General features: G+C 44.0%; 1 protein-coding gene across 1 annotated transcript in view; it reads left to right on the forward strand.

Moving 5' to 3' along the window:
* Ror1 (receptor tyrosine kinase like orphan receptor 1) overlaps positions 1–15,267 on the forward strand; it is a 348,858-nt gene extending 333,591 nt beyond the window's left edge. Inside the window, exons 8-9 of the mRNA XM_075945170.1 lie at positions 147–358; positions 12,501–15,267. Of these exons, the coding sequence (XP_075801285.1) occupies positions 147–358; positions 12,501–13,928 (1,640 nt within the window). The 3' untranslated portion in view covers positions 13,929–15,267. The remainder of the gene's footprint in view (positions 1–146; positions 359–12,500) is intronic.
* Positions 15,268–20,522: the final 5,255 nt, after the last annotated feature.

The following is a 20,522-nucleotide window of genomic DNA, read 5'->3' on the forward strand; positions in this document are numbered from 1 at the left end:
GGAAACAAATCTTAGTAAGTATTAGATTCTTTTTTTCTCACTGTGAATTTGTGTGTATAGAATAAATCGTTTAAACTGTGCCATGTAATATTAGACATTTTTGTTTTAACAAGTTTAACTCTTGCCCTTTTTTTTTCTGCACCCAGATTCCAAAGATTCCAAAGAGAAGAATAAAATGGAAATCTTGTACATCCTGGTGCCAAGTGTGGCCATCCCGCTGGCCATCGCCTTCCTCTTCTTCTTCATCTGCGTCTGCCGCAATAACCAGAAGTCGTCATCACCGCCAGTCCAGAGGCAACCAAAACCTGTCAGGGGACAAAATGTAGAGATGTCCATGCTAAATGCATACAAGCCCAAGGTAAGATGAACGGCGCAGTTCAGGGGAGAGCAAACCACTGCAAACCCCCACCCCACCACACACACACACACACACACACACACACACACACACACACACACCTCTGGAGGAGCCACAGGCAGAGTTCAGCAAACACAGAGACTAACCCTACAACTCTGCCTCTGCCAGAGACAGCTCAAGCTTCTGCCCCAGGGTGGGGCAAGCTAGACCACAGCCTTACACTGGAGCAGTCGGGCCGGAGGGGCTCTCTGCCAGACCCACAGGGCTCAGAGTGGGAACTGGCTTCCAAATTCAAAGGGAAATCCATGCTCTTTTAACCAAAGTGAGAGAAAAGAGATCTAACATTGTTTACAAACTTGCCTGTTTTTATGGCACATGAAGTAAATATAGAAATCTGTTATACTATGTAATTTTGAATGACTAAGATGGTAAATTATATGTCATGTGCTTCTTGTTACTGTGATTTATTTTTGAAGAAACCTTTTTTATGCCTTTAATAGAAAGGTTTTCCTCCTGGCCCTCTTTGAAGCTGTTGGATGGTTTCTCACCTGAGCCTCCCCCGACTCCGCTAGATCAACCCCTTTTCTTGTTACTTCTCCTACAAGTCTTTCAACACATCGGTTGCTCAAGGTCGTGGTGAGGATCCCAGGGTCACCGGCCTTGCTGTGAATGCAGCTGCTATTCTAAATCCAGCACTGTGGTCCACAGCACTCCCTCTCAGGATGGACAGCATCTTCTACAGAGCCTCATTTCCCCCGCTCCAAGTTCATGCTTCCAAATGCTTACCTTTTCATCTTGTTCCAGCTCCAGGACCATGCATGCAACAGATCCATCTGACTCCTCTCTGTGTTAGACACCGTATTATTCTCTTGACCTTCATGATAAGATTTAAGGAAAAACAATGTCTTCACACTCAAACTAACTCATTTCCTTGCTTATTAAGTAGAATGGAATTATGGAGACTATCACACCTCATAAGATTTTATTTTGCTTAATGCTTTAGACTTAGACTTTTTTTTTTGAGTCTTCCAAACACATCTGCAGTTACAAAGTCATATTTGTTGGTGAAGTTTTCAGGTTCTTTAAATGCCAAAAATTCACTTTCAAATATTGTTTCTTAAGCTAAACCAGTGCTCATTAGTTAAGCATGAATTTCTACCACTGTACATACATACATATTACATGTCCTAGAGGTAAGTTCATGTGGTATAGACCGGGGGCGGGAGTCAGTGGAAGTAGAGGTTCCATGCTTTTGAAAGTCTAGCTTCTGGCTAGCTTGTTTGAACGCATTATAGTCTTTAATGATGTGTTACACTCAACTCTTACTGTTTCATACTACTGTAAGGGTGAAGGAAAGAGAAGGGGCTGTTATAGGTGCGTATTCTCAGACTAACAGTAGGCTTTTTGGATACTTTTAAATATGCTATGCCTTCAAGATTCCTGTGCAACAGCCATTGTTCTGGGAGGTTCTTTCCCTATTGTTTCTGTGTCACTCAAACAGTTGATAGCAATGGGCACAGCACGCAGTAGCTAGCCTCTGTCCTAGGGAATCAGTCCTGACTACTGTACTAGAGTCCATGGAAGAGGGACTTCCATTCATATATAATATATATATTAGCTTATCCTTGCTCATTATCTTAATTCCATTCTTGCTTGCATGTAATTCAGGATCTCTAACAGGCAGGCATCTTGGAATTAACAGTTTTTCAAATAAAGAATTTAGAGACCTCTGCGACATAAATAGAGAATGTTAATACATACTGATTAATATAAATTACCAAGACGTATGTACCGGGAGCTTTTATTTCCATGATCACATTTGATCTTAACAGGCATTACATAAAGTAGACACTATTATGCTATTGTATAAGTAGGGCAACTTAGACCCCCCCCCCCAGAAAAAAAAAGCCAAGAAACAAAAAAGAAAGAAAGATTTTCTGATTCTAAATAAAATCTTTGGACTTACTAGCTCATAACGGTTTTACAAAGTATTCATACACAAAAAGTGAGAAGGATCAGCACTGGATCCACTTGGACAGTCTATGCTGGATAGCCAGGGATAGCCTGGCTTCTCAGAAAGCTGGCAGTAACCAGAATTACAGTCACTCACAAGCCAAGTGATGTACCGCAGCCCGGGGAGGAACATGTAAAATTTGGCCAGAGTAATAACCCTTCTCCACCATCCATGATCAAAGAGACAAACGTTAAGAGGTATTGGCATGAGGCTCCATGGGGCAGACATAGTTTTCATTGTTTCCAATTTTTTTGACATATTCCTTGCAAAATTTCCCAGTGTGGAGGTTTCTCCAGCACAGGACTTGGGATTTAGCCACAAATGGCTCACAGGCTCTTCTGGACCAAACCAGCAAGTAGGGCTGGCTCGATTACTTGACTGGGTTAGGGGAAGGGAAAAGAAGCAACAAAACAAATACTATCTCCCCCCCACCAAGGGATTCGGCTCTGAGTTGTTTGCTTTGGTTCTTACCAAGTGCCTTTCCTGAAAGAAACACAAAGGGCTTTGTAGACCTTCAAGAAATTTTCTAAATGTAAACAGTCAGTCTCTAAGACTTCTTTGAAAGGTCACCACCACATAAATATTACATATGCCTATAAAATCTAAAAGGAAGAGACACTCACAAGAAAGAACGAGGAAAGGCCTGAGATCAAGCAAACAATGAGAGTAAAACGGAAAGGCTTTTTGGAGCCAGCCGTGAAAAGGGATTGAGGGGTTGATGCTGGCCTGCCCTGGCCTTCCTCAGACTTTTCCTTGCCCTATTAAAAAGCCAGAGACCCCCAAGTTCCTTATTCACCCAATTGCGTGTGTCTTTCAGGGTGGAAACTGTCTGTCTCCATCTTTCCTCAATGTTAGAAGGGAACTTCTAACATTCCCTGTCAGTGTTTGGATTGAAGAGAGGCTTCCCGGGGAGATTAGAAACGACCCCTTTTCCCAGAAGACAATAAGCAGCCACAGCAGACAGACTGGCTGCAAGGTGGGCCTGAGCCCTGGAATGCTAGGGTGGGATGCTGCAAGAAGAGGCTCTTGATGGGTCCCAGTTCATCAGAGTGGCGGCTTAGCAGAGGCGTGGGCGGACAGGAGGCGGACCTGTCTCCCTGTGGTACCCTCTTATGGCTCAGCGCCTCTAAGAAGCCACGAGCCCTTCACCTGTTTCTCAGCTCTTCCAAGAGAAGTAGGCTATGTTTGCTGTCTGTTATCTTTTTTTTTTTCAACAAAAGATTTCAAGCTACTTAATTTTTTTAATGGGTTTTCCAGGGGTGCCCAAACTAAACAAGACTTTTCTGTATTGCACTGTGAATTTTACAGTTTAGGGGAGTTTTGCTTGTTTTCTTTCTTGGGGTGCTTTGGTTTGGTGGAGGACTATAGAAAACGAAGGACCTGGAAACGGACTTCCCTTCCCTCTGCCTCTTTTCCCTGCCTCCACTTCCCCAAACCCTCCCAATGCTCAAAAACAGACCGTCCCGCCTCATGGGTGGAGAGACAGTCTGTGACATACATCCCTCAGGAGGGACAGAGGACATTGAGCCTTCGGCCTCCTCGCCTACCTGAGGGTTAGCTAGGCAGGTGAAGAGGCTGAGACATGGGGAAGTTTAACAATGACCCAAGAAAAGGAGAGCAGGCCTAGGCAGGTCACAGCCCAAGTCGCGCTCCAGGGCCAAACTCCAACAGTTCCTGACTGTTGGGAAGAGCTGCCCCGCTTTCTGACGTGGGTAGCTTCAGGCGACCTCACCCTCATAGCTTGCCAGCTGCTCTGTTTTTTTAACATCTAAACTACACTTCTGTCTGTCTTTCCTGTTCCACTAAGGTGGTTGCCGAATATACTGAAGTGTGTCTGTGTACGTGCATATATATGTGTGTGTGTGTACACCCTTGTATATACATGTTTGTATATGTCCCCGTCCCTTTTTCCAGGTCTTCCAAGCCCTGCTATGATCTGGCTGCCCTCTTTTGAACACCTGTCCTTCCTGATGCCGCGTCATCTGTTCTCAATCACTTTCCCACTCGGGCTGGAGAGGTAGTTCAGCACGTAAGAGCCCCAGCTGCTCATCCAGCAGAGCTGGCTTCAATTCCCAGCACACATACGGCAGCTCAACCACCACTTAGGGCATCTGATGCCCGTTTTTGGCTTCCATGGGCACCAGGTATGCCTGTGGTGCACAGACATGCATGTAGGCAAAAATACCTACACACTTAATGGATTTTTTTTTGTATACTTGTCTATTTTTTAAGGAAAGCCTTTCCCACTTAGTCTCCCAAAGCTCCTGAGTTCGTCATCCTATTTCTCGGTCTTCTGGGGCTCATGGATGGTGTGATTTAATGCAGTGGCCTTCTCCAGGGCCCCATCCTCTTAATGTCTCCGAAGTACCTGAGAGTCCTAACCACCATCTTGAGATCCTTACCCACTGGCTTTCTTCCTGTCTCCTTTCATTTCCTTTGCTACTGCTTCTTCACTTTGCTGGAGGGAAACGTCTCTTTTCTATTTCTCTGCCTCATTCTGTTCTCTGGCAGGCCTGAGCTCCTCCAGGGTAAAATGACTCACCAACTGGGAAGGACCAATCTCACACTATAGAGTTCAGGCCGGCACCCCAGAGTCCCCACGGTCTAAGCCTAGCTGTTGTAGCCACATTTTGCTCCCAGCCTATTGCCAGGAGGTGGTAGTCTGATAGTCTTCAAAGAGCCAGGATTTGGAGGTAGAAAGATTGGATTACAGATCTTGGCTCCATTATCTACTGGCATGAGATCTTAAACAAATCATTTACTCAACACTTCTCCCAACCTTTATTTTCTCACCTGGGAAGGAAAGATAAAAATAGTACTTAGGAAGAATGTGTTTGACGCTTTTGAAGGTAGTGTGTCTGGCACCTTGCAAGTCGAAATAGCTAGAAATCCCTATTTTGGTTCCGATGATGACTACAAAACCTTTCTGAAGCCAGATGCTCTGACTAGGGCAGTGTGTGTTTGGAGGAAAACAACAGGACCCAGCAGCCCCCGGCACAACTTGAAAGAGCAAGAGCAAGGGGATCAGCTGAGACGTAGACCTGACTCTTAGACGTCGACAGCCGTGGCATTGCAGGTGCCCATCCTGATGGCATGAATCCCTGCCTCACTTCCAGGATCAAGGGCATCAGGGTTTGAGAGGGCGTGGCAGTGGCAGCTGTGAGGCACCCACTCCCGTATCTCAGCTGGAGAGCCCCCGTTGTTTGCCATCCTGCTTCTGCGGAAGGAGCCTCATCAACAGGGATCACCAGGGGACTGACTGACACACATCATTACTGACGTGCGTGCGGCTGTAGGACCTCCACAGACCTTGCCAAACTTCCTGGGGAAGGAAATTTTCACTCGAGTTTGGGGTGAAAAAAAAGAGTAAAGCTTGAGATTAATATTTCCCCAAAGTCCCACAGCCAGCAGGAAACAAAGCCAAGCCTCCAACCAGGTCTGCATGGTTCAGGGTCCAAAGACTTCCTTTTAATCCACTGCCTTAATTTTCATATTTGCTGAAACACATGAGCCCATAGGATCACAGAATAATTGATCTGTTACAAAATCAGAAACATCAAGGGCTGGAAAGATAGGGCTTTGTAGGAGCATGTACCGCTCTTGCAGAAGATGGGAGTTCATGACTTCCTTTAGCTCCAGTCCCCGGGATGAGACACCCTCTTCTGGACTACCCGGGCACCTGTACTCGTATGTCTGAACTGAGCCTCTTCTAGCCAATTACTCTGTCATTTGAGCCTATCATGTGAGGAACACACACACATAGACATGGCCATTATATGCTCTTGATGTTTAGCACATGAGAAGGATTCAAATATGCGGCTGCTATAGGCTGAGATTACGGCATTAATGCCGGAGCTGTGTTTCTTCTCACACACAAGTCAGTATGTAAACTGGCTATTCCATGTTATTAGTATCTACGTTATTATATGACTTGGTACATTAATATAGATTAGATTAGTTGTGTGGCAAATGCAACCAGTCTTTAAAATACATCCTAAATAACTGGCTCTATATTGAAGGCATAGCCGAGCTATATCAAGAACCTTGAATCTCACTAATACCTCAGGGCATATTAATGCAGTATAGTAGAGAACATACGCTGGAGCCTATTATTCATTGGTCGGTAGCTTATCCTTTTCTTTCACCTGGAGTTTCCAAAGCATCTCTTTAATCACCTTGTAGAGATCAGAACTGTTCCATCAGCTTCTTCAGCCACCCCATGATCGCCTTTGCAAGTAAAGCAGGGGACCCCGTTTGCTGAGTGAATAATCTGGACATACATCTTCAGTTATATCAGTGACTTAGAAGTAAGGCCTCCAGACCAAGGTCTACCTACCTGGGGACTGCTGGACATGGGCCCTGCAGAATCAGAGATCTGCTCTAACACATGTGTTGTCTAGGAAGATCTGATGTCTGCTAAATGGAGACGTGCTGGTTGGTACTTGAGAGTCAGAAAGGAGTCTGTCTCCAAGGCAGACAGATCTCAGGGAAAACTGGGATGTCAGAGGTTGCTGACCTGGCAATGCCCTTTGCCTACATCCCTCTACCAAAACTACACCTCCCATGTTGGTAGTGCCAGGGCCTGTCTTGTCACTCTCGAATGGGCAAGCATAAATGCCATGCTTTGGAACCTCCTCTGCCCTTGAAAATGCTTGTGTTTGGGTACCATCTGCTTTTAAACAAAACACCCACAGAGTCACAGTTGACCTGGTCATCAAAAACATGGAAAGTGACTTTGCCTTAAGTGACAAGGATGGCAAGGGTTACAGAGGCAGTCAGGGTGAACTTGTGGATATGAACTTCAGCAGTCCTCTCTTAGTAGCTGCTAGTGGAGCCTCCTTCCTGCTCTAGGGTCTCTTCCCCTCCCATGCCACACCGTAGCTCCTTCTTCCTATAAGAAGAGGAAAGTATTATTATTATTATTATTATTATTATTATTATTATTATTATTTATACAGTGTTCTGCCTGCATGTGTAACTGGAGAGTTGGATGCCATTTTGTAGCCAGAGACTGTTTGTTTGTTTCGAACTATATTAATTACAACACTGTTTAGTCTATTAGCTCAGACTTCTTATTGGCTAGCTCTTATATCTTAAAATAACCCGTTTCTATTATTCTATGTACTGCAACGAGTCTGTGGCTTACTGAGTAAAGTTCCAGTGACTGTCTCCTTCAGCAGCTACCTGGCATCTCCCTGACTCCACCTACTCTATCTATATATCTCTGTTCTTATTTTCTGCCTGACTTTACTCTGCCAAGCCATTGGCCAAAACAGCTTTATTCATCAACTAATAATGACAACACATATACAGAAGGACATCCCACATCATGCATGTATGCCTGCAGGCCAGAAGAGGGCACCAGATCTCATTACAGATGGCTGTGAGCCACCATGTAGTTGCTGGGAATTGAACTCAGAACCTCCAGAAGAGCAGCCAGTGCTCATAACCTTTGAGCTATCTCCCCAGTCCAGAAGAGGAAAGTCTTAAAGGGAGCTTTGCACTGTAAATGACAGGGCCACACAGATTCTCGCCTTACTTCCTAGGATAATCAATGTAAAAGGAGCAAGAGATAGTGAGCCTACTACCAGCTCACTTGCCCGAGGCATCTTTTCGATTGTATTCTCACCTGAGGTGAAACTTCCCCAAGGTAAAAAGATAGAGTCATTTAGAGAGCTCTTGTTACCCATCTGTGCCCATCTCTATACTAAAAACAGTTTTTAAAACCCTGTCAATGGCTTATCCTTTCCATATGACACATGAAGAGATCCCTCGCTCCTCGGCCATCATTATGATCTTGGCCTCAGGGTCTGTGTCTTCGTCAGACCTAGAACAGATGCATACTGGACTTGAACTTACGTGTTCTTTCCCTTCTGCAGAGCGCTCATTCCCACTCCAGCCCAGTGGCTCTCCAGACATGACTTGGGGAAGAAACCCTATCCGACCCTGGCCAACCCATCGACTTCTGCATCAACTTCTCCCCCCTCCCCCATCAGAAATGATACAATTTTTAAAGCTGAACTGAGGCAGATGTATGTTTACTTTGAGAAGTAAAAATGTTAACATTTAAACTGAAAGCCTGCTTCGGTTTTAAGGTTCTTAATTGCCTTAGAGCATATAATAAACGCAGCCCATCTTGTCATTCAACTAATGGAGGAGTGATGGAGAGATAGGGGCCGGGACCCTGCTCTTCCCAGGGTGCCTTTGTACTTAGTTTACTTTGGCACCGTGCCTCGTGTGTATTTTACACTTCTTTACATTTTGTACATCCCTGTATGACAAATACTTGTCAAACAAAAACTAAACAGATTTATAACCCCTTAACTTGAAATGAACCAACATTGAACTGCCAAAACTTTATGACTTCATTTTCGTTCATAGTTCTCCACTGCATTGGTTCAAACAGACAAACCCCACTTGAGGTCAAGCAGAGGTCATTTCACTTTCATTACTAAAATATAATTTACAATATGCCAGACCTAAACAAGTTTAGCCTAAAGGGTTTGTATAATGTAAACCATCTGTTCCTTAACAATACAGCTAATTTCCTGCCATCTCCGAGCAGTCTGCTGACGGCTTCTTTTAAGGGGTTTTATGATTTTTTAACTAGTTAAGGATTTATGTAAAATTCGAAAATGAGTCTGTAGTTAAGACTCATTTGTACCAAGTAACTTGAGCAGTTTCTTCAATGCAAATCGCTGTGTAAATGGCTCCCCTGAAACTAAACTTGGAGTCCGTGTTGCTGGGCGTTTTCTAGACCGGCCGCTGCAGGTGCTCACGAGTTTCTGAACTGTGCCATTTGGGTGTTTTCCCCACTCGTTCCCACAACCAACGCTCAAATTTGGTTTTAGGGTGACTCTTGCCAACCTTGCCCTTCTTAGAGAAGTCAAAGAAGACATGCGTAGCTGCGTGCTCTCAAACTTACCAGTGCTGATGAGCTATGACAAGATGCAGTTGGGTCAAAATGGAGCCTTTCGTATGCAGGAATAAAAAGAGAGAACCGTTTATAACATCATCATTCCCTTCTTCTGACTCGGGCAAGTTGCAGAGCCCTGCTCAGCCTCCAGAGCCATTGCTCGGCCTGGCCTTGCTGGCCAGAGCCTTGGCATAAGCTTTCCTGGACATTCTCTACTCTTTCCTCTGTCCTCCTTCTCCACCAGCAAAAGGAGTTCTTGGAAAGGCGAATGTGAGAGAAGGAATTTGCTTATCTCAGTGGAGGGAGGGGCAGTTCCAAAGACTGGGGGCATTGGCCAAGCCCTTGCCAAATTCCCGGTCACCCCTTCTCACCCTGAACTCAGAAATTTGGCCTGCTCTTGTCTCTTTCCCACCTGATCTCTGCCTCCAACCACGCATCCCAGGAAGAGGAGCAGTCTGCCTGCTGCTCAGCTTCTCCCCTGCCCTCAGAATCCAGATGAATTCTATATCAACTTGAAAAACACTTGTTAAAGAACAAAACAACTATACCAAACCAAAGAAAGTCTTAGAAAAGAAACTTAAGACACATCTTTAAAAAAAAAAAATTAAGGGAATTGAAAGGACCTCTAGAACTAATTGAGGTCTGTTTGCAGATCTAAATCACTGACAAAATTTATTTTACTTCGGGATGGCTGCAGAGTGGTGAAGAAATTCAAGTTTATTAGCTACACATTGGAGCTCGCTTACAAGCCTGTGTTGCCAGTTAAAGTTGGTTGTGTGCTGCTCAGCCGTTAACTAGTCTTAGAAAACAGCAGATCCAAGGTGTCCACCAAGATTTGCTTGCACTCAAAACTCAGTGATTATTCCCAGAGGTGTAAGAGGGCACCCAGGTCTTAAGTCCTTGCTCTCAGTCTGATAGGCCATTGGTTTATTTCCTGCTTCTCGTTATCCCAGGAGAGATGTTAGTGCTCAGTCCCTTACCCTTCCCTAGCATCAAGACCTGGAACTCCTGTTAAGGTAAAAAAAAGAAAAAAAAAGCAATGAACACCTACCAAACTGTTTAAGAGGCCACAGCAGCCACTGGGTTCCTTCCAGTTACTTGATTACCATCAGCTGTCATGGGAATCCTTACCTTAACATCATGCAGAAAGGATTTATCTCGGGTTACTCTTCCCAGAAATAGTAAGATCATCCCATGCTTTGAGAAAACCAGTCAGCCTACATGATGGAGAACCACTGATCTAGACCATGTGAGAAAAAATAGTAGGTAAACTTATAATGGCAGAAAAGAAATCCCTGATTAGTCAGGAGGAAATACTAATGTATGATTTTTAATTTAATTACTCTGTTAATTCATGTTTTTAACCTAACCTTGAAATTTTTAGTGTGTAAAATAGCTGAGTTGAAAAATCTCTGCCTCCTCTCCTTCTCTCTCTAACTCCCACTTCTATTAGTAGCCACTGCTGCTCTGAAATTCCTTTATCAGCTCTCTCAATTTTCTTACGCATATACAAAGGCATAGGAACAGGTCTTTCTATTTCTCCACTTTTATGCAAAGGTTATGTATGACATTAGCTGCTCTGCTTTTTATGAACTAAAAGCATTAGGATTTTAGAGACCATTCCATGCCTGCACATAGAAAGTTTCCTTATTTTCCACAGCTTTATAATATTCTGTTTAGTAGCCACACACACTTTTATGCCTAGGAATTTAACCCGGGGCACTGCGCATGAAGGCACTTTTAACCCTTGAATGGTAGGCCCAGCTCTTGTTGAGACTGGATCTTGGCCCATGCTTGCTGTAAACTCCTAATATGTCTACCTGTGTTTTCTGAATTGCAGAAATTCAGAATTTAGAAAGGCAGGTATACCCTTGCTGAGTGCTAGAATTGCAGGCATGCATTTGCTGAGTGCTAGAATTGCAGGCATGATTTGCTGAGTGCTAGAATTACAAGCATGCATTTGCTGAGTGCTAGGATTGCAGGCATGCATTTGTTGAGTGTTAGAATTGCAGGCATGATTTGCTGAGTGCTAGGATTGCAGGCATGCATTTGTAGACTGCTAGAATTGCAGGCATGCATTTGTAGAGTGTTAGGATTGCAGGCATGCATTTGCTGAGTGCTAGGATTGCAGGCATGCATTTGCTGAGTGCTAGGATTGCAGGCATGCATTTGTAGAGTGCTAGGATTGCAGGCATGCATTTGTAGAGTGCTAGGATTGCAGGCATGCATTTGTAGAGTGCTAGGATTGCAGGCATGCATTTGCTGAGTGCTAGGATTGCAGGCATGCATTTGTTGAGTGTTAGAATTGCAGGCATGCATTTGCTGAGTGCTAGTATTGCAGGCATGCATTTGCTGAGTGCTAGAATTGCAGGCATGCATTTGTAGAGTGCTAGGATTGCAGGCATGCATTTGCTGAGTGCTAGGATTGCAGGCATGCATTTGTAGACTGCTAGAATTGCAGGCATGCATTTGTAGAGTGCTAGGATTGCAGGCATGCATTTGCTGAGTGCTAGGATTGCAGGCATGCATTTGCTGAGTGCTAGGATTGCAGGCATGCATTTGCTGAGTGCTAGGATTGCAGGCATGCATTTGTAGACTGCTAGAATTGCAGGCATGCATTTGTAGAGTGCTAGGATTGCAGGCATGCATTTGTAGACTGCTAGAATTGCAGGCATACATTTGTAGAGTGCTAGGATTGTAGGCATGCATTTGTAGAGTGCTAGGATTGCAGACATGCATTTGCTGAGTGCTAGGATTGCAGGCATGCATTTGCTGAGTGCTAGGATTGCAGGCATATGCCACCATGCCTGCTCTACCTTTTTTCCCTCTGTTTTCTGTTTACTTGTTTATTTGTTTTCTCTTCAGGGATTTGTTCTGTTTTTAAGATAGGGCCTCACTAGGTAGCCTAAGATAGCCTCCATCTTCCTTCCTCAGATTCCACAGTGCTAGGATTACATGCATCTGCCACCACACCCAACTTCTTTAACAGTTATTAAAATTAGTCTCTAGGGAGATACTTGAGTCATTTAAGTATTATCATGGATAGAACTATAATAGCAAACCTCAATCTACAGGGAATTACAAGTACCATTACCATTACCTTCAGCACAAGTACCCCACCTGTTTCCCTTTGGTATGTCCCATCTCTCCTTTCAGTGCCAAGATGTCCAGTTTTAAGAATGGTTTTAACCCACACTTTCCCTTTCTTGCAGAGCAAGGCTAAAGAGTTGCCTCTTTCTGCTGTACGTTTTATGGAAGAATTGGGTGAATGTACGTTTGGAAAAATCTATAAGGGCCATCTCTACCTCCCAGGCATGGACCATGCACAGCTGGTGGCTATCAAGACCTTGAAAGACTATAACAACCCCCAGCAGTGGACAGAATTCCAACAGGAAGCCTCTCTCATGGCAGAACTACACCATCCCAATATTGTATGCCTCCTGGGCGCCGTCACCCAGGAACAGCCTGTGTGTATGCTCTTTGAATACATGAACCAGGGAGATCTCCACGAGTTCCTCATCATGCGATCCCCACATTCCGATGTCGGCTGTAGCAGCGATGAAGATGGGACGGTAAAATCCAGCCTGGACCATGGAGATTTCTTACACATCGCAATTCAGATTGCAGCGGGCATGGAATACCTGTCTAGTCACTTCTTCGTGCACAAGGACCTCGCGGCTCGCAATATTTTAATCGGAGAGCAGCTGCATGTAAAGATTTCAGACCTTGGGCTTTCCAGAGAAATTTACTCTGCTGATTACTACAGGGTACAGAGTAAGTCTTCACTGCCCATTCGCTGGATGCCTCCCGAGGCCATCATGTATGGAAAATTCTCCTCTGATTCTGATATCTGGTCTTTCGGGGTTGTGTTGTGGGAGATTTTCAGTTTTGGACTCCAGCCATACTATGGGTTCAGTAATCAGGAAGTGATCGAGATGGTGCGGAAGCGCCAGCTGTTACCATGCTCCGAAGATTGCCCGCCACGAATGTATAGCCTCATGACTGAGTGCTGGAATGAGATTCCTTCCAGGAGACCGCGCTTTAAAGATATCCACGTCCGGCTTCGATCCTGGGAGGGCCTCTCAAGTCACACCAGCTCTACCACTCCCTCTGGTGGAAACGCCACCACGCAGACCACCTCCCTCAGTGCTAGCCCTGTGAGTAACCTCAGCAACCCCCGATTTCCCAATTACATGTTCCCGGGCCAGGGAATTACACCACAGGGCCAGATCGCTGGTTTCATTGGACCAGCAATACCTCAGAACCAGCGCTTCATCCCCATCAATGGATACCCAATACCTCCAGGATATGCCGCCTTTCCGGCTGCCCACTACCAGCCTGCAGGGCCTCCCAGGGTGATTCAGCACTGCCCGCCTCCCAAGAGTAGGTCCCCAAGCAGCGCCAGTGGCTCGACCAGCACTGGCCATGTGGCCAGCTTGCCCTCATCAGGATCCAATCAGGAAGCAAACGTTCCATTGCTACCACACATGTCGATTCCAAATCACCCCGGTGGAATGGGTATCACTGTTTTTGGAAACAAATCTCAAAAACCCTACAAAATAGACTCGAAGCAACCATCTTTGCTGGGAGACTCCAATATTCATGGGCACACCGAATCTATGATTTCTGCAGAAGTATGAAATGTGTGACCTTTGTATATACTCTATACCAGACAAACTAAAACGTGGCAGAAAAGATTTATATTCAAATGTTTTTATTGAAGGTTCTCGCTTAGCAGACATTGCAATGGGTGTCTTCTGTGAAGTTTAACTGTGTCTTACTGGAAAGTCAACCAGCCAGGAACAATAATGCATTGTGGGATTGACACTCCACCCGGGTATGTGTTGTGGTGTTGGGAAAGGACCGATTCAAGTACTGAAAACCAGTGAAGAGAAACAGAACGTTGTAATTACTTAGTAAACCAAAAAAAAAGGAAGTCAGATGGTGCTCTGTGTAATTGCCGTTGGTCACCATGGATGATCTACCCCCAAATGTATATACTGTAGCGTTTGTCTACCTGCTGTCTCTACTTCATGACAGATGTTCAGGAACTATTCTGACTCACCTTAGACTCTAAGCGTGTTTGAATGGAAGTGGTGTTTAGCACCACAGAGGGAACTTGAGGCCACGTCTGAAATCTCGGATGGAAATGAGCCATACAGACTTGTCATGTCCACAGAAGTCCTCTCAATAATCGGGTTTCTCTGGGATGGTGTGGGGTGGTGATGTGAACCTCCTCTTCTCATCATGAAGGCCTTTTCCAGTCCCTTTTCCACAACATGTTTACACAGGTCCTAAAGAAGGTAGATGCGGATACTGGAAATGGGGTCATTGCTTTAGGGATGGGGCACCCAAGGAGGCACAGTCAGGAAAATGGTCCCCAGCGTGGATCAGCATCCACGGAGGAGGACCGAGGGTTGTTTCACTGTTCCTTTGGTGAGCTCCTCTCTTTAGGAGCTTCCCTGGACCACTCATGCTGCAAACGGGTGATGCTAGAGGCAAGCACACCCACACCCATGCCTTGCCTGCAGCCTGTTTACAAGTTGACCAAGGTCTTGGGAGTGTTTACTGTCAAAAGACTGTGAGCAAGAGGAAACCCTGTGATGATGCCAGTAGCGAGCAAATTTAAATTCTCACTTTTCTTGTTCTTTTCCTGGAGATGTTCACCAATTATATTCTAGCACCAAGAAGGGTAACAATTTATTCATAGAACTAGCTGGAATCCAAAGACAATACATCCTATTTTGAAAAACATTATAGGATGTCTAAAAAACATACTGAATGCTCTCAAAGACTACAAAACTCCAAATTCCTTAACTTGGCAAACAAGCCGTTTGATCCTTCTTGCCTTTCTTAGGGGATGACATCAATTGTGCCCATCCTGGCATTGAGTTGCCAACCACATTTTACCAAGTTCAGAATTCTGTGGGATTCAAGTTCTGCATAGAAAGGAATTTTAAATTCGATTTTTCTCTTGTTAAAAAAAAACCAACTCCTTTATTCTAAGAAAAATATCAGCAAATCTTGCTTTTATTTTAAAGCTATAGAGACCTACAGGCTTATAAGATGCAAAATAAATCCTGGAAATATTCCATGAGAGAAAGAAATATTTCTTGAGGGGAATATATAAGAAAGTTAAGAAGACCTTGATGTTTCTGCCTTTAAAGGTAGAATTTGCGTAGGAAATCTGCCTACCAAAATGTGCCTAGTTTTCCCATACAAACATGAACTTAAAGGTACTGTGAACTCAAAAGAGTTGGCTATATTCAGATTTACCAGGCAATAAATTAAGAGCTGTTTTGTGGCGTGAATAAGCTGATTCTATGTAACATTTCTTGAAGTTGAGTAGAGGAGGAGATTTGTATCCTTTTGTTGCTATGCAACTGTTTGACCGTGACGCTTCAAACCACAATTTTGTATATGATATGACAATCAATCGTTTTCCAAGAATATTTATTTTGAGTAAACACAGTCCCAGTGAATCTGTGTTTTCAAGGAGTCCCTAAGAGGGGGGGCTAGCATTCCATGAGCCAGTGAGATACCTTCTCTGGAAAGTCATTATTATGGTTAAAAAAATAAATTCAACTTAGTTTTTTATAAAGAACTATAACGTTTATTTTTAAGTCTTTTATAATAACTGAAGCCATGAAGGTGAGCAAGCTAAATTTCAAAACCACTTGTTAGAATTATGAAAACAGGGCTGAGGTGCTGCGGCACGCAGCCTCTTTTGTATTAAATGGTACTTTTTTCACAAGCTGAAAAATCTTTCACTTTGTTGACCACATTTTGTAAGCTAACTTTATTTTCAGGTGTTTTTTTTTTAATAATTTCTCTGCACAAAACTGTCTATGGTTTGTATCACAGAAGTGAAAATATATCTGCATTTTTATATCTGGTCTGTTTCCTTCTTTCCTTTGCTTGTGTTTAACTCAATGTAGATTTTCTTCAAGTATACAACGGCAATGTTCAGATAGCTCACACTGCCGTCTCTCCCCTTATCCTCACTGCATGCGTTTAATCACTGTGCCGATGTTTGATTTGTTCTTATGGGCATTCCAGATAGGGAAGCATCTTTTGTAATGACCAAAAGACTATTTTATATTGAGGATATACGCCTATGTATTTCACCACCGGAGATGATATTAAACACTGATCATTTTATGCTGCTGTTTATTAAAATGTTTACTATGAAAGATGTCCTGAATATTGCTGTCATAGGAGACTCTGGAAGTCCTCACTTTGTTTCCAATGACTGACGTTCCTTAGAAGGAGGGATCACAATTCTTATTTTTGTCTTACTTCAATTAAATGACATTTAAGTATATTTTAAAAATAGACTTGCTGGGCTGGGAATATCGCTCAGGTAATGCAGTGTGACGCCCTAGGTTCAAGCCCCAGCGCTACAGACGAGGCCAGGTGTGGGCATTGGTTTGTTAGTGACCATGGGTGGAAAGCAGAATCCTGACGAGATCATAACCAAGTATAATCTGCCTGTAGATGGCAAGCTTTGAACTTTTAAAATCAAAATGACATATTCATAATGGAATATAAAAGATTAGACGTGGGATTGAAGTTGGCTTATTTTCTGCTTTGATGTTTCCATATGAGTTTAGCAGAACTCACACTTTAGGATTCGAAAGATTAGTCCGTGCGTATCTTATCACATTCATCTTGGATTGCAACCATTTGGTAACATAAGAGAGATGCAGTCATTTAATTGACACAATATCACTATAACCCGATTTGCCCAAAAGAAAAAACTCCCATCCAACAATAAATACATGCCGTCAAGGAAAATGAGTATCGTTATGAAACTTCAAAGGACCTGTTCATCTCTGCTGTTAACACAGAAGGAAGCACAAGAAAACCTTCAGGGCCTTCTCCATCTGTCTTAACGACAGCCGTTGTCACCACCTCAACCACCAAACTTAATAAAGCAACCATAGCCAGCACAGTGAGGTCGCGTGGGTTTCACCTCATACGTGAGTGCCTGGACCTTCCCTTCATTCCTGCTTTCTTTTCCTGTCTCTCCAGGCTCCTGTCCCCATCCCCTCAACCCCAAGTCCCTTGATTCCCCTAGTTCCCTAACCACCAACACCTGCAGGCTCCTGACACCAAGATCCCGCCCGCATCGCCTGTAATGAGGCACAAATGCTAAACAAGACTCCTGCTCTGGGCATGCCTTTAAGGAAGGTAATCTATTTTAGCGTTTCTTCCAGAGCCGGCTACCAAGAGTACCCAGGGACTTGTCAGCAATGTGAATTATCAAGTCCTTGACTCAAGTACTAAACCTACATTTCTATGGGTAGAACACAGCAATTTATGTTTTAAGAATCTTCTGCATGATTCTGACAGACACTGAAGATCAAGAGCTAGAGAATTGACGGGTGGGGTAGGGATGGGTAGCCTTTGCACCTTCAGTTATGTAACAGTAGACAAGTACTAATGACAGTAATGTAACAGTACACAGTGTAACAGTACACAATGACATATGTCAGTCATTCATTCCTCCGAAGGAAAACTAACCACACAAAACCACAGCGCTGAAGTTAAGCCATTTGTTAATCAGTTGTATTTTGCTGGAGCTAGGGCTGTAGTTCAGCTGGTGAAGTGCCCACCTAGAATCTGTAAATAGGGGTAAGATCACCAACAACCCGTACCCAAAAGGATTCTTCACTTAGATAGAAAATGAATAATGCGGAGACAGAGCAGCGGCGGGAGGGGGGGGGGAGCTGGCTCAGCAAGTCATGACCCTTGTCCTGCAAGCCTGGCAACCTGAGTGACCCCTGGGACCAATGCGAAGGTGGAGGAGAAAGAAGAACAGGCTTGATAGAGCTGTTTTCACCATCACCACATGTGTGCCATGGCATACGCACCCCTTCACAGTGATAGAAATAAATGTATTTTTAAAAGAAAAAACACAGCACAGGCTGAGGTCAGTGGCTGAGGGCATCCGGAAAACTCCAGGAGGCTTTGCTTCTTCTGCACCCTTAGGAGGGAGGGAGCAGGGGGAACCCTCACCTTCCTGGATCCTGGCTAAATGCTTTTACCTTTATACAGGCAAGCTCAAAGAAGCAATTTTTTTTTAATTCTAAACTGATGGTTGAAAATAAATTTAAAAACATTCCCTCTGTGCTTCACCTTATGAAGAAAAAAGAGGGTCCGTAACCACCAGCAATCTTGTCTGTAGGGTAAGGCCAGCTCCTAGTTCACATCATACTGGAAGCCACCCAGAGGCCCCTCCCTCCTCTGTGCTTCCTGTGACAGTTGGCGGAAATGGTCACCTGCAGCTTGGTTCCCAAATCAGCTGCAGTCCATCTGGGCCTGGCAGCCTAGGAACTGTCCTCTGTGAAAGCCTAGCACTCCAGGGAGCTATGGGGCTTAAAGACTGGGGGAAGACAGCAAGAGGGGTCCAGAATGGTGGCAGGGTGAAGTTCACACTCTTCTTAATTTATAGAGCATCTTTTTCGGTGCTCAAATGTTAAAGAGGAAATACCAAATGAGAGGAGGAAAAGGAGCGAGGAAGCGCACACAAGGGGGTTTGCAGCCCGTCAGAATCACACCTGAAGTTCTTACCATAAACGTCAAGATCCTGGGTCACTGAAACCTCAGGAGAGTGAGCCTTACAAACCATCAAAGTGTTCAAGGTCGAGGAAATCCACTGGGAAATTAGTTTGGGGAGGTTTAAAACCATGGAGGTGTAAAGAAAGACAGACTGATGACATATTTATGACAAGCTGAGTTCTAATCACCTAAGAGTTTGCGTGTTCACAAATAAGTACCTTAACACTGGCTGATGGGGGAGGGGGAGCTCCAGTCCCTTTCCTAAGTGACGGAGGAAAACCCTGCCTGAGGGTTAGAGAGAACATTGCCTAGGACTTTGTAAAAGACAGTATCACAGAAATGAAAACGCAAGGAATGTTTAACATGAAGAAAAGGAGTCTGACCTGTACTCCTGATGTAAATATAGACATTACAGACTAGCTATACAAAGCCATAGATCGAGGCTCAAATTCTTCTGGCTTTCGAGGCAGAGTGGAACTCTCACCAGAAACAGGTGTCACGCACGTCTGTCGGCAGAAGTGGGTGTGCTGTGGCTTCTCTGTGTGGTACCTGAATGACAGCCTGGTTCACAGCATAGAGAAAACAAGAGTCCTAAGACATGGTCATTCATCCGATCTTTGCTCAGACATGCTGCTTGTTAATTCAAGTTCTGAGGCCAAATATGACTGGAAAGCGTGTATCAATTCCCACTGGTTTGGCGGCAATGAAGGGCACATGGTCATGAGAAGGGCTCTAGAACATAATGTTAATCACTCTTTTTTTTTTACATTTTTTATTGATTTTTATTGAGCTCTACATTTTTCTCTGCTCCCCTCCCTGCCTCTTCCCTATCCCCTTCAACCCTCCCCAGAGGTCCCCATGCTCCCAATTTACTCAGGAAATCTTGTCTTTTTCTACTTCCCGTGTAGATTAGGTCTATGTAAGTCTCTCTTAGTGTCCTCATTGTTGTCTAAACTCTCTGGGATTGTGGTTTTTGTAGGCTGCTTTTCTTTGCTTTATGTTTGAGTGAGTAGATGTGATATTGCCTTTCTGTGTGTGTAGTATCTGTTCTTATCAGTTAATCACTCTTAAAACAGTTAGTGTACAAAGTAATGGGTGTCATTATGACATTTTCAAAAATACGTCTTTGTACTTTGCTCACAACCATCCTTCCCTTGTTGGCCCTTCCTCACTTCCCATCAGTCCCCTTCTTTCCCCAAAACGGCTCCCCTTCTGATTTTAGTCATATGGCAACTTGTTGTGGAATAATCTTTTTGTACAATGTGAAAATATATCACTCAGATTAGTTTAATAAAGAGCTGAACAGCCAACAGCTAGGCAGGATTTTGGGGGCAGAAAGGATTCTGGGAAGAAGGCAGAGGTGCCAAGAGATGCAGAGCAAGCAGGATGAACAATATGGAGATGAGGTAATAAAGCCATGAGGCAAAAAGTAAATTAATAGAAACAAGTTAATTTAAGTTCCAAGAGATAGTTAGAAACACACCTTAGCTATCAGGTCTCAGAATTAATAATAAGTCTCCATGTGGTTATTTAGGAGCTGGCAGGTGAGACAGAGAAAGACTCACTGCAATAGTTGATAGATAGTAAATGATGGATATATAGATAGAGGATGGATAAATGATAGATAGATAGATAGATAGATAGATAGATAGATAGATAGATAGATAGAT

The sequence above is a fragment of the Microtus pennsylvanicus genome, chromosome 13, assembly GCF_037038515.1.
Source record: "Microtus pennsylvanicus isolate mMicPen1 chromosome 13, mMicPen1.hap1, whole genome shotgun sequence".
Lineage (NCBI taxonomy): Eukaryota > Metazoa > Chordata > Mammalia > Rodentia > Cricetidae > Microtus > Microtus pennsylvanicus.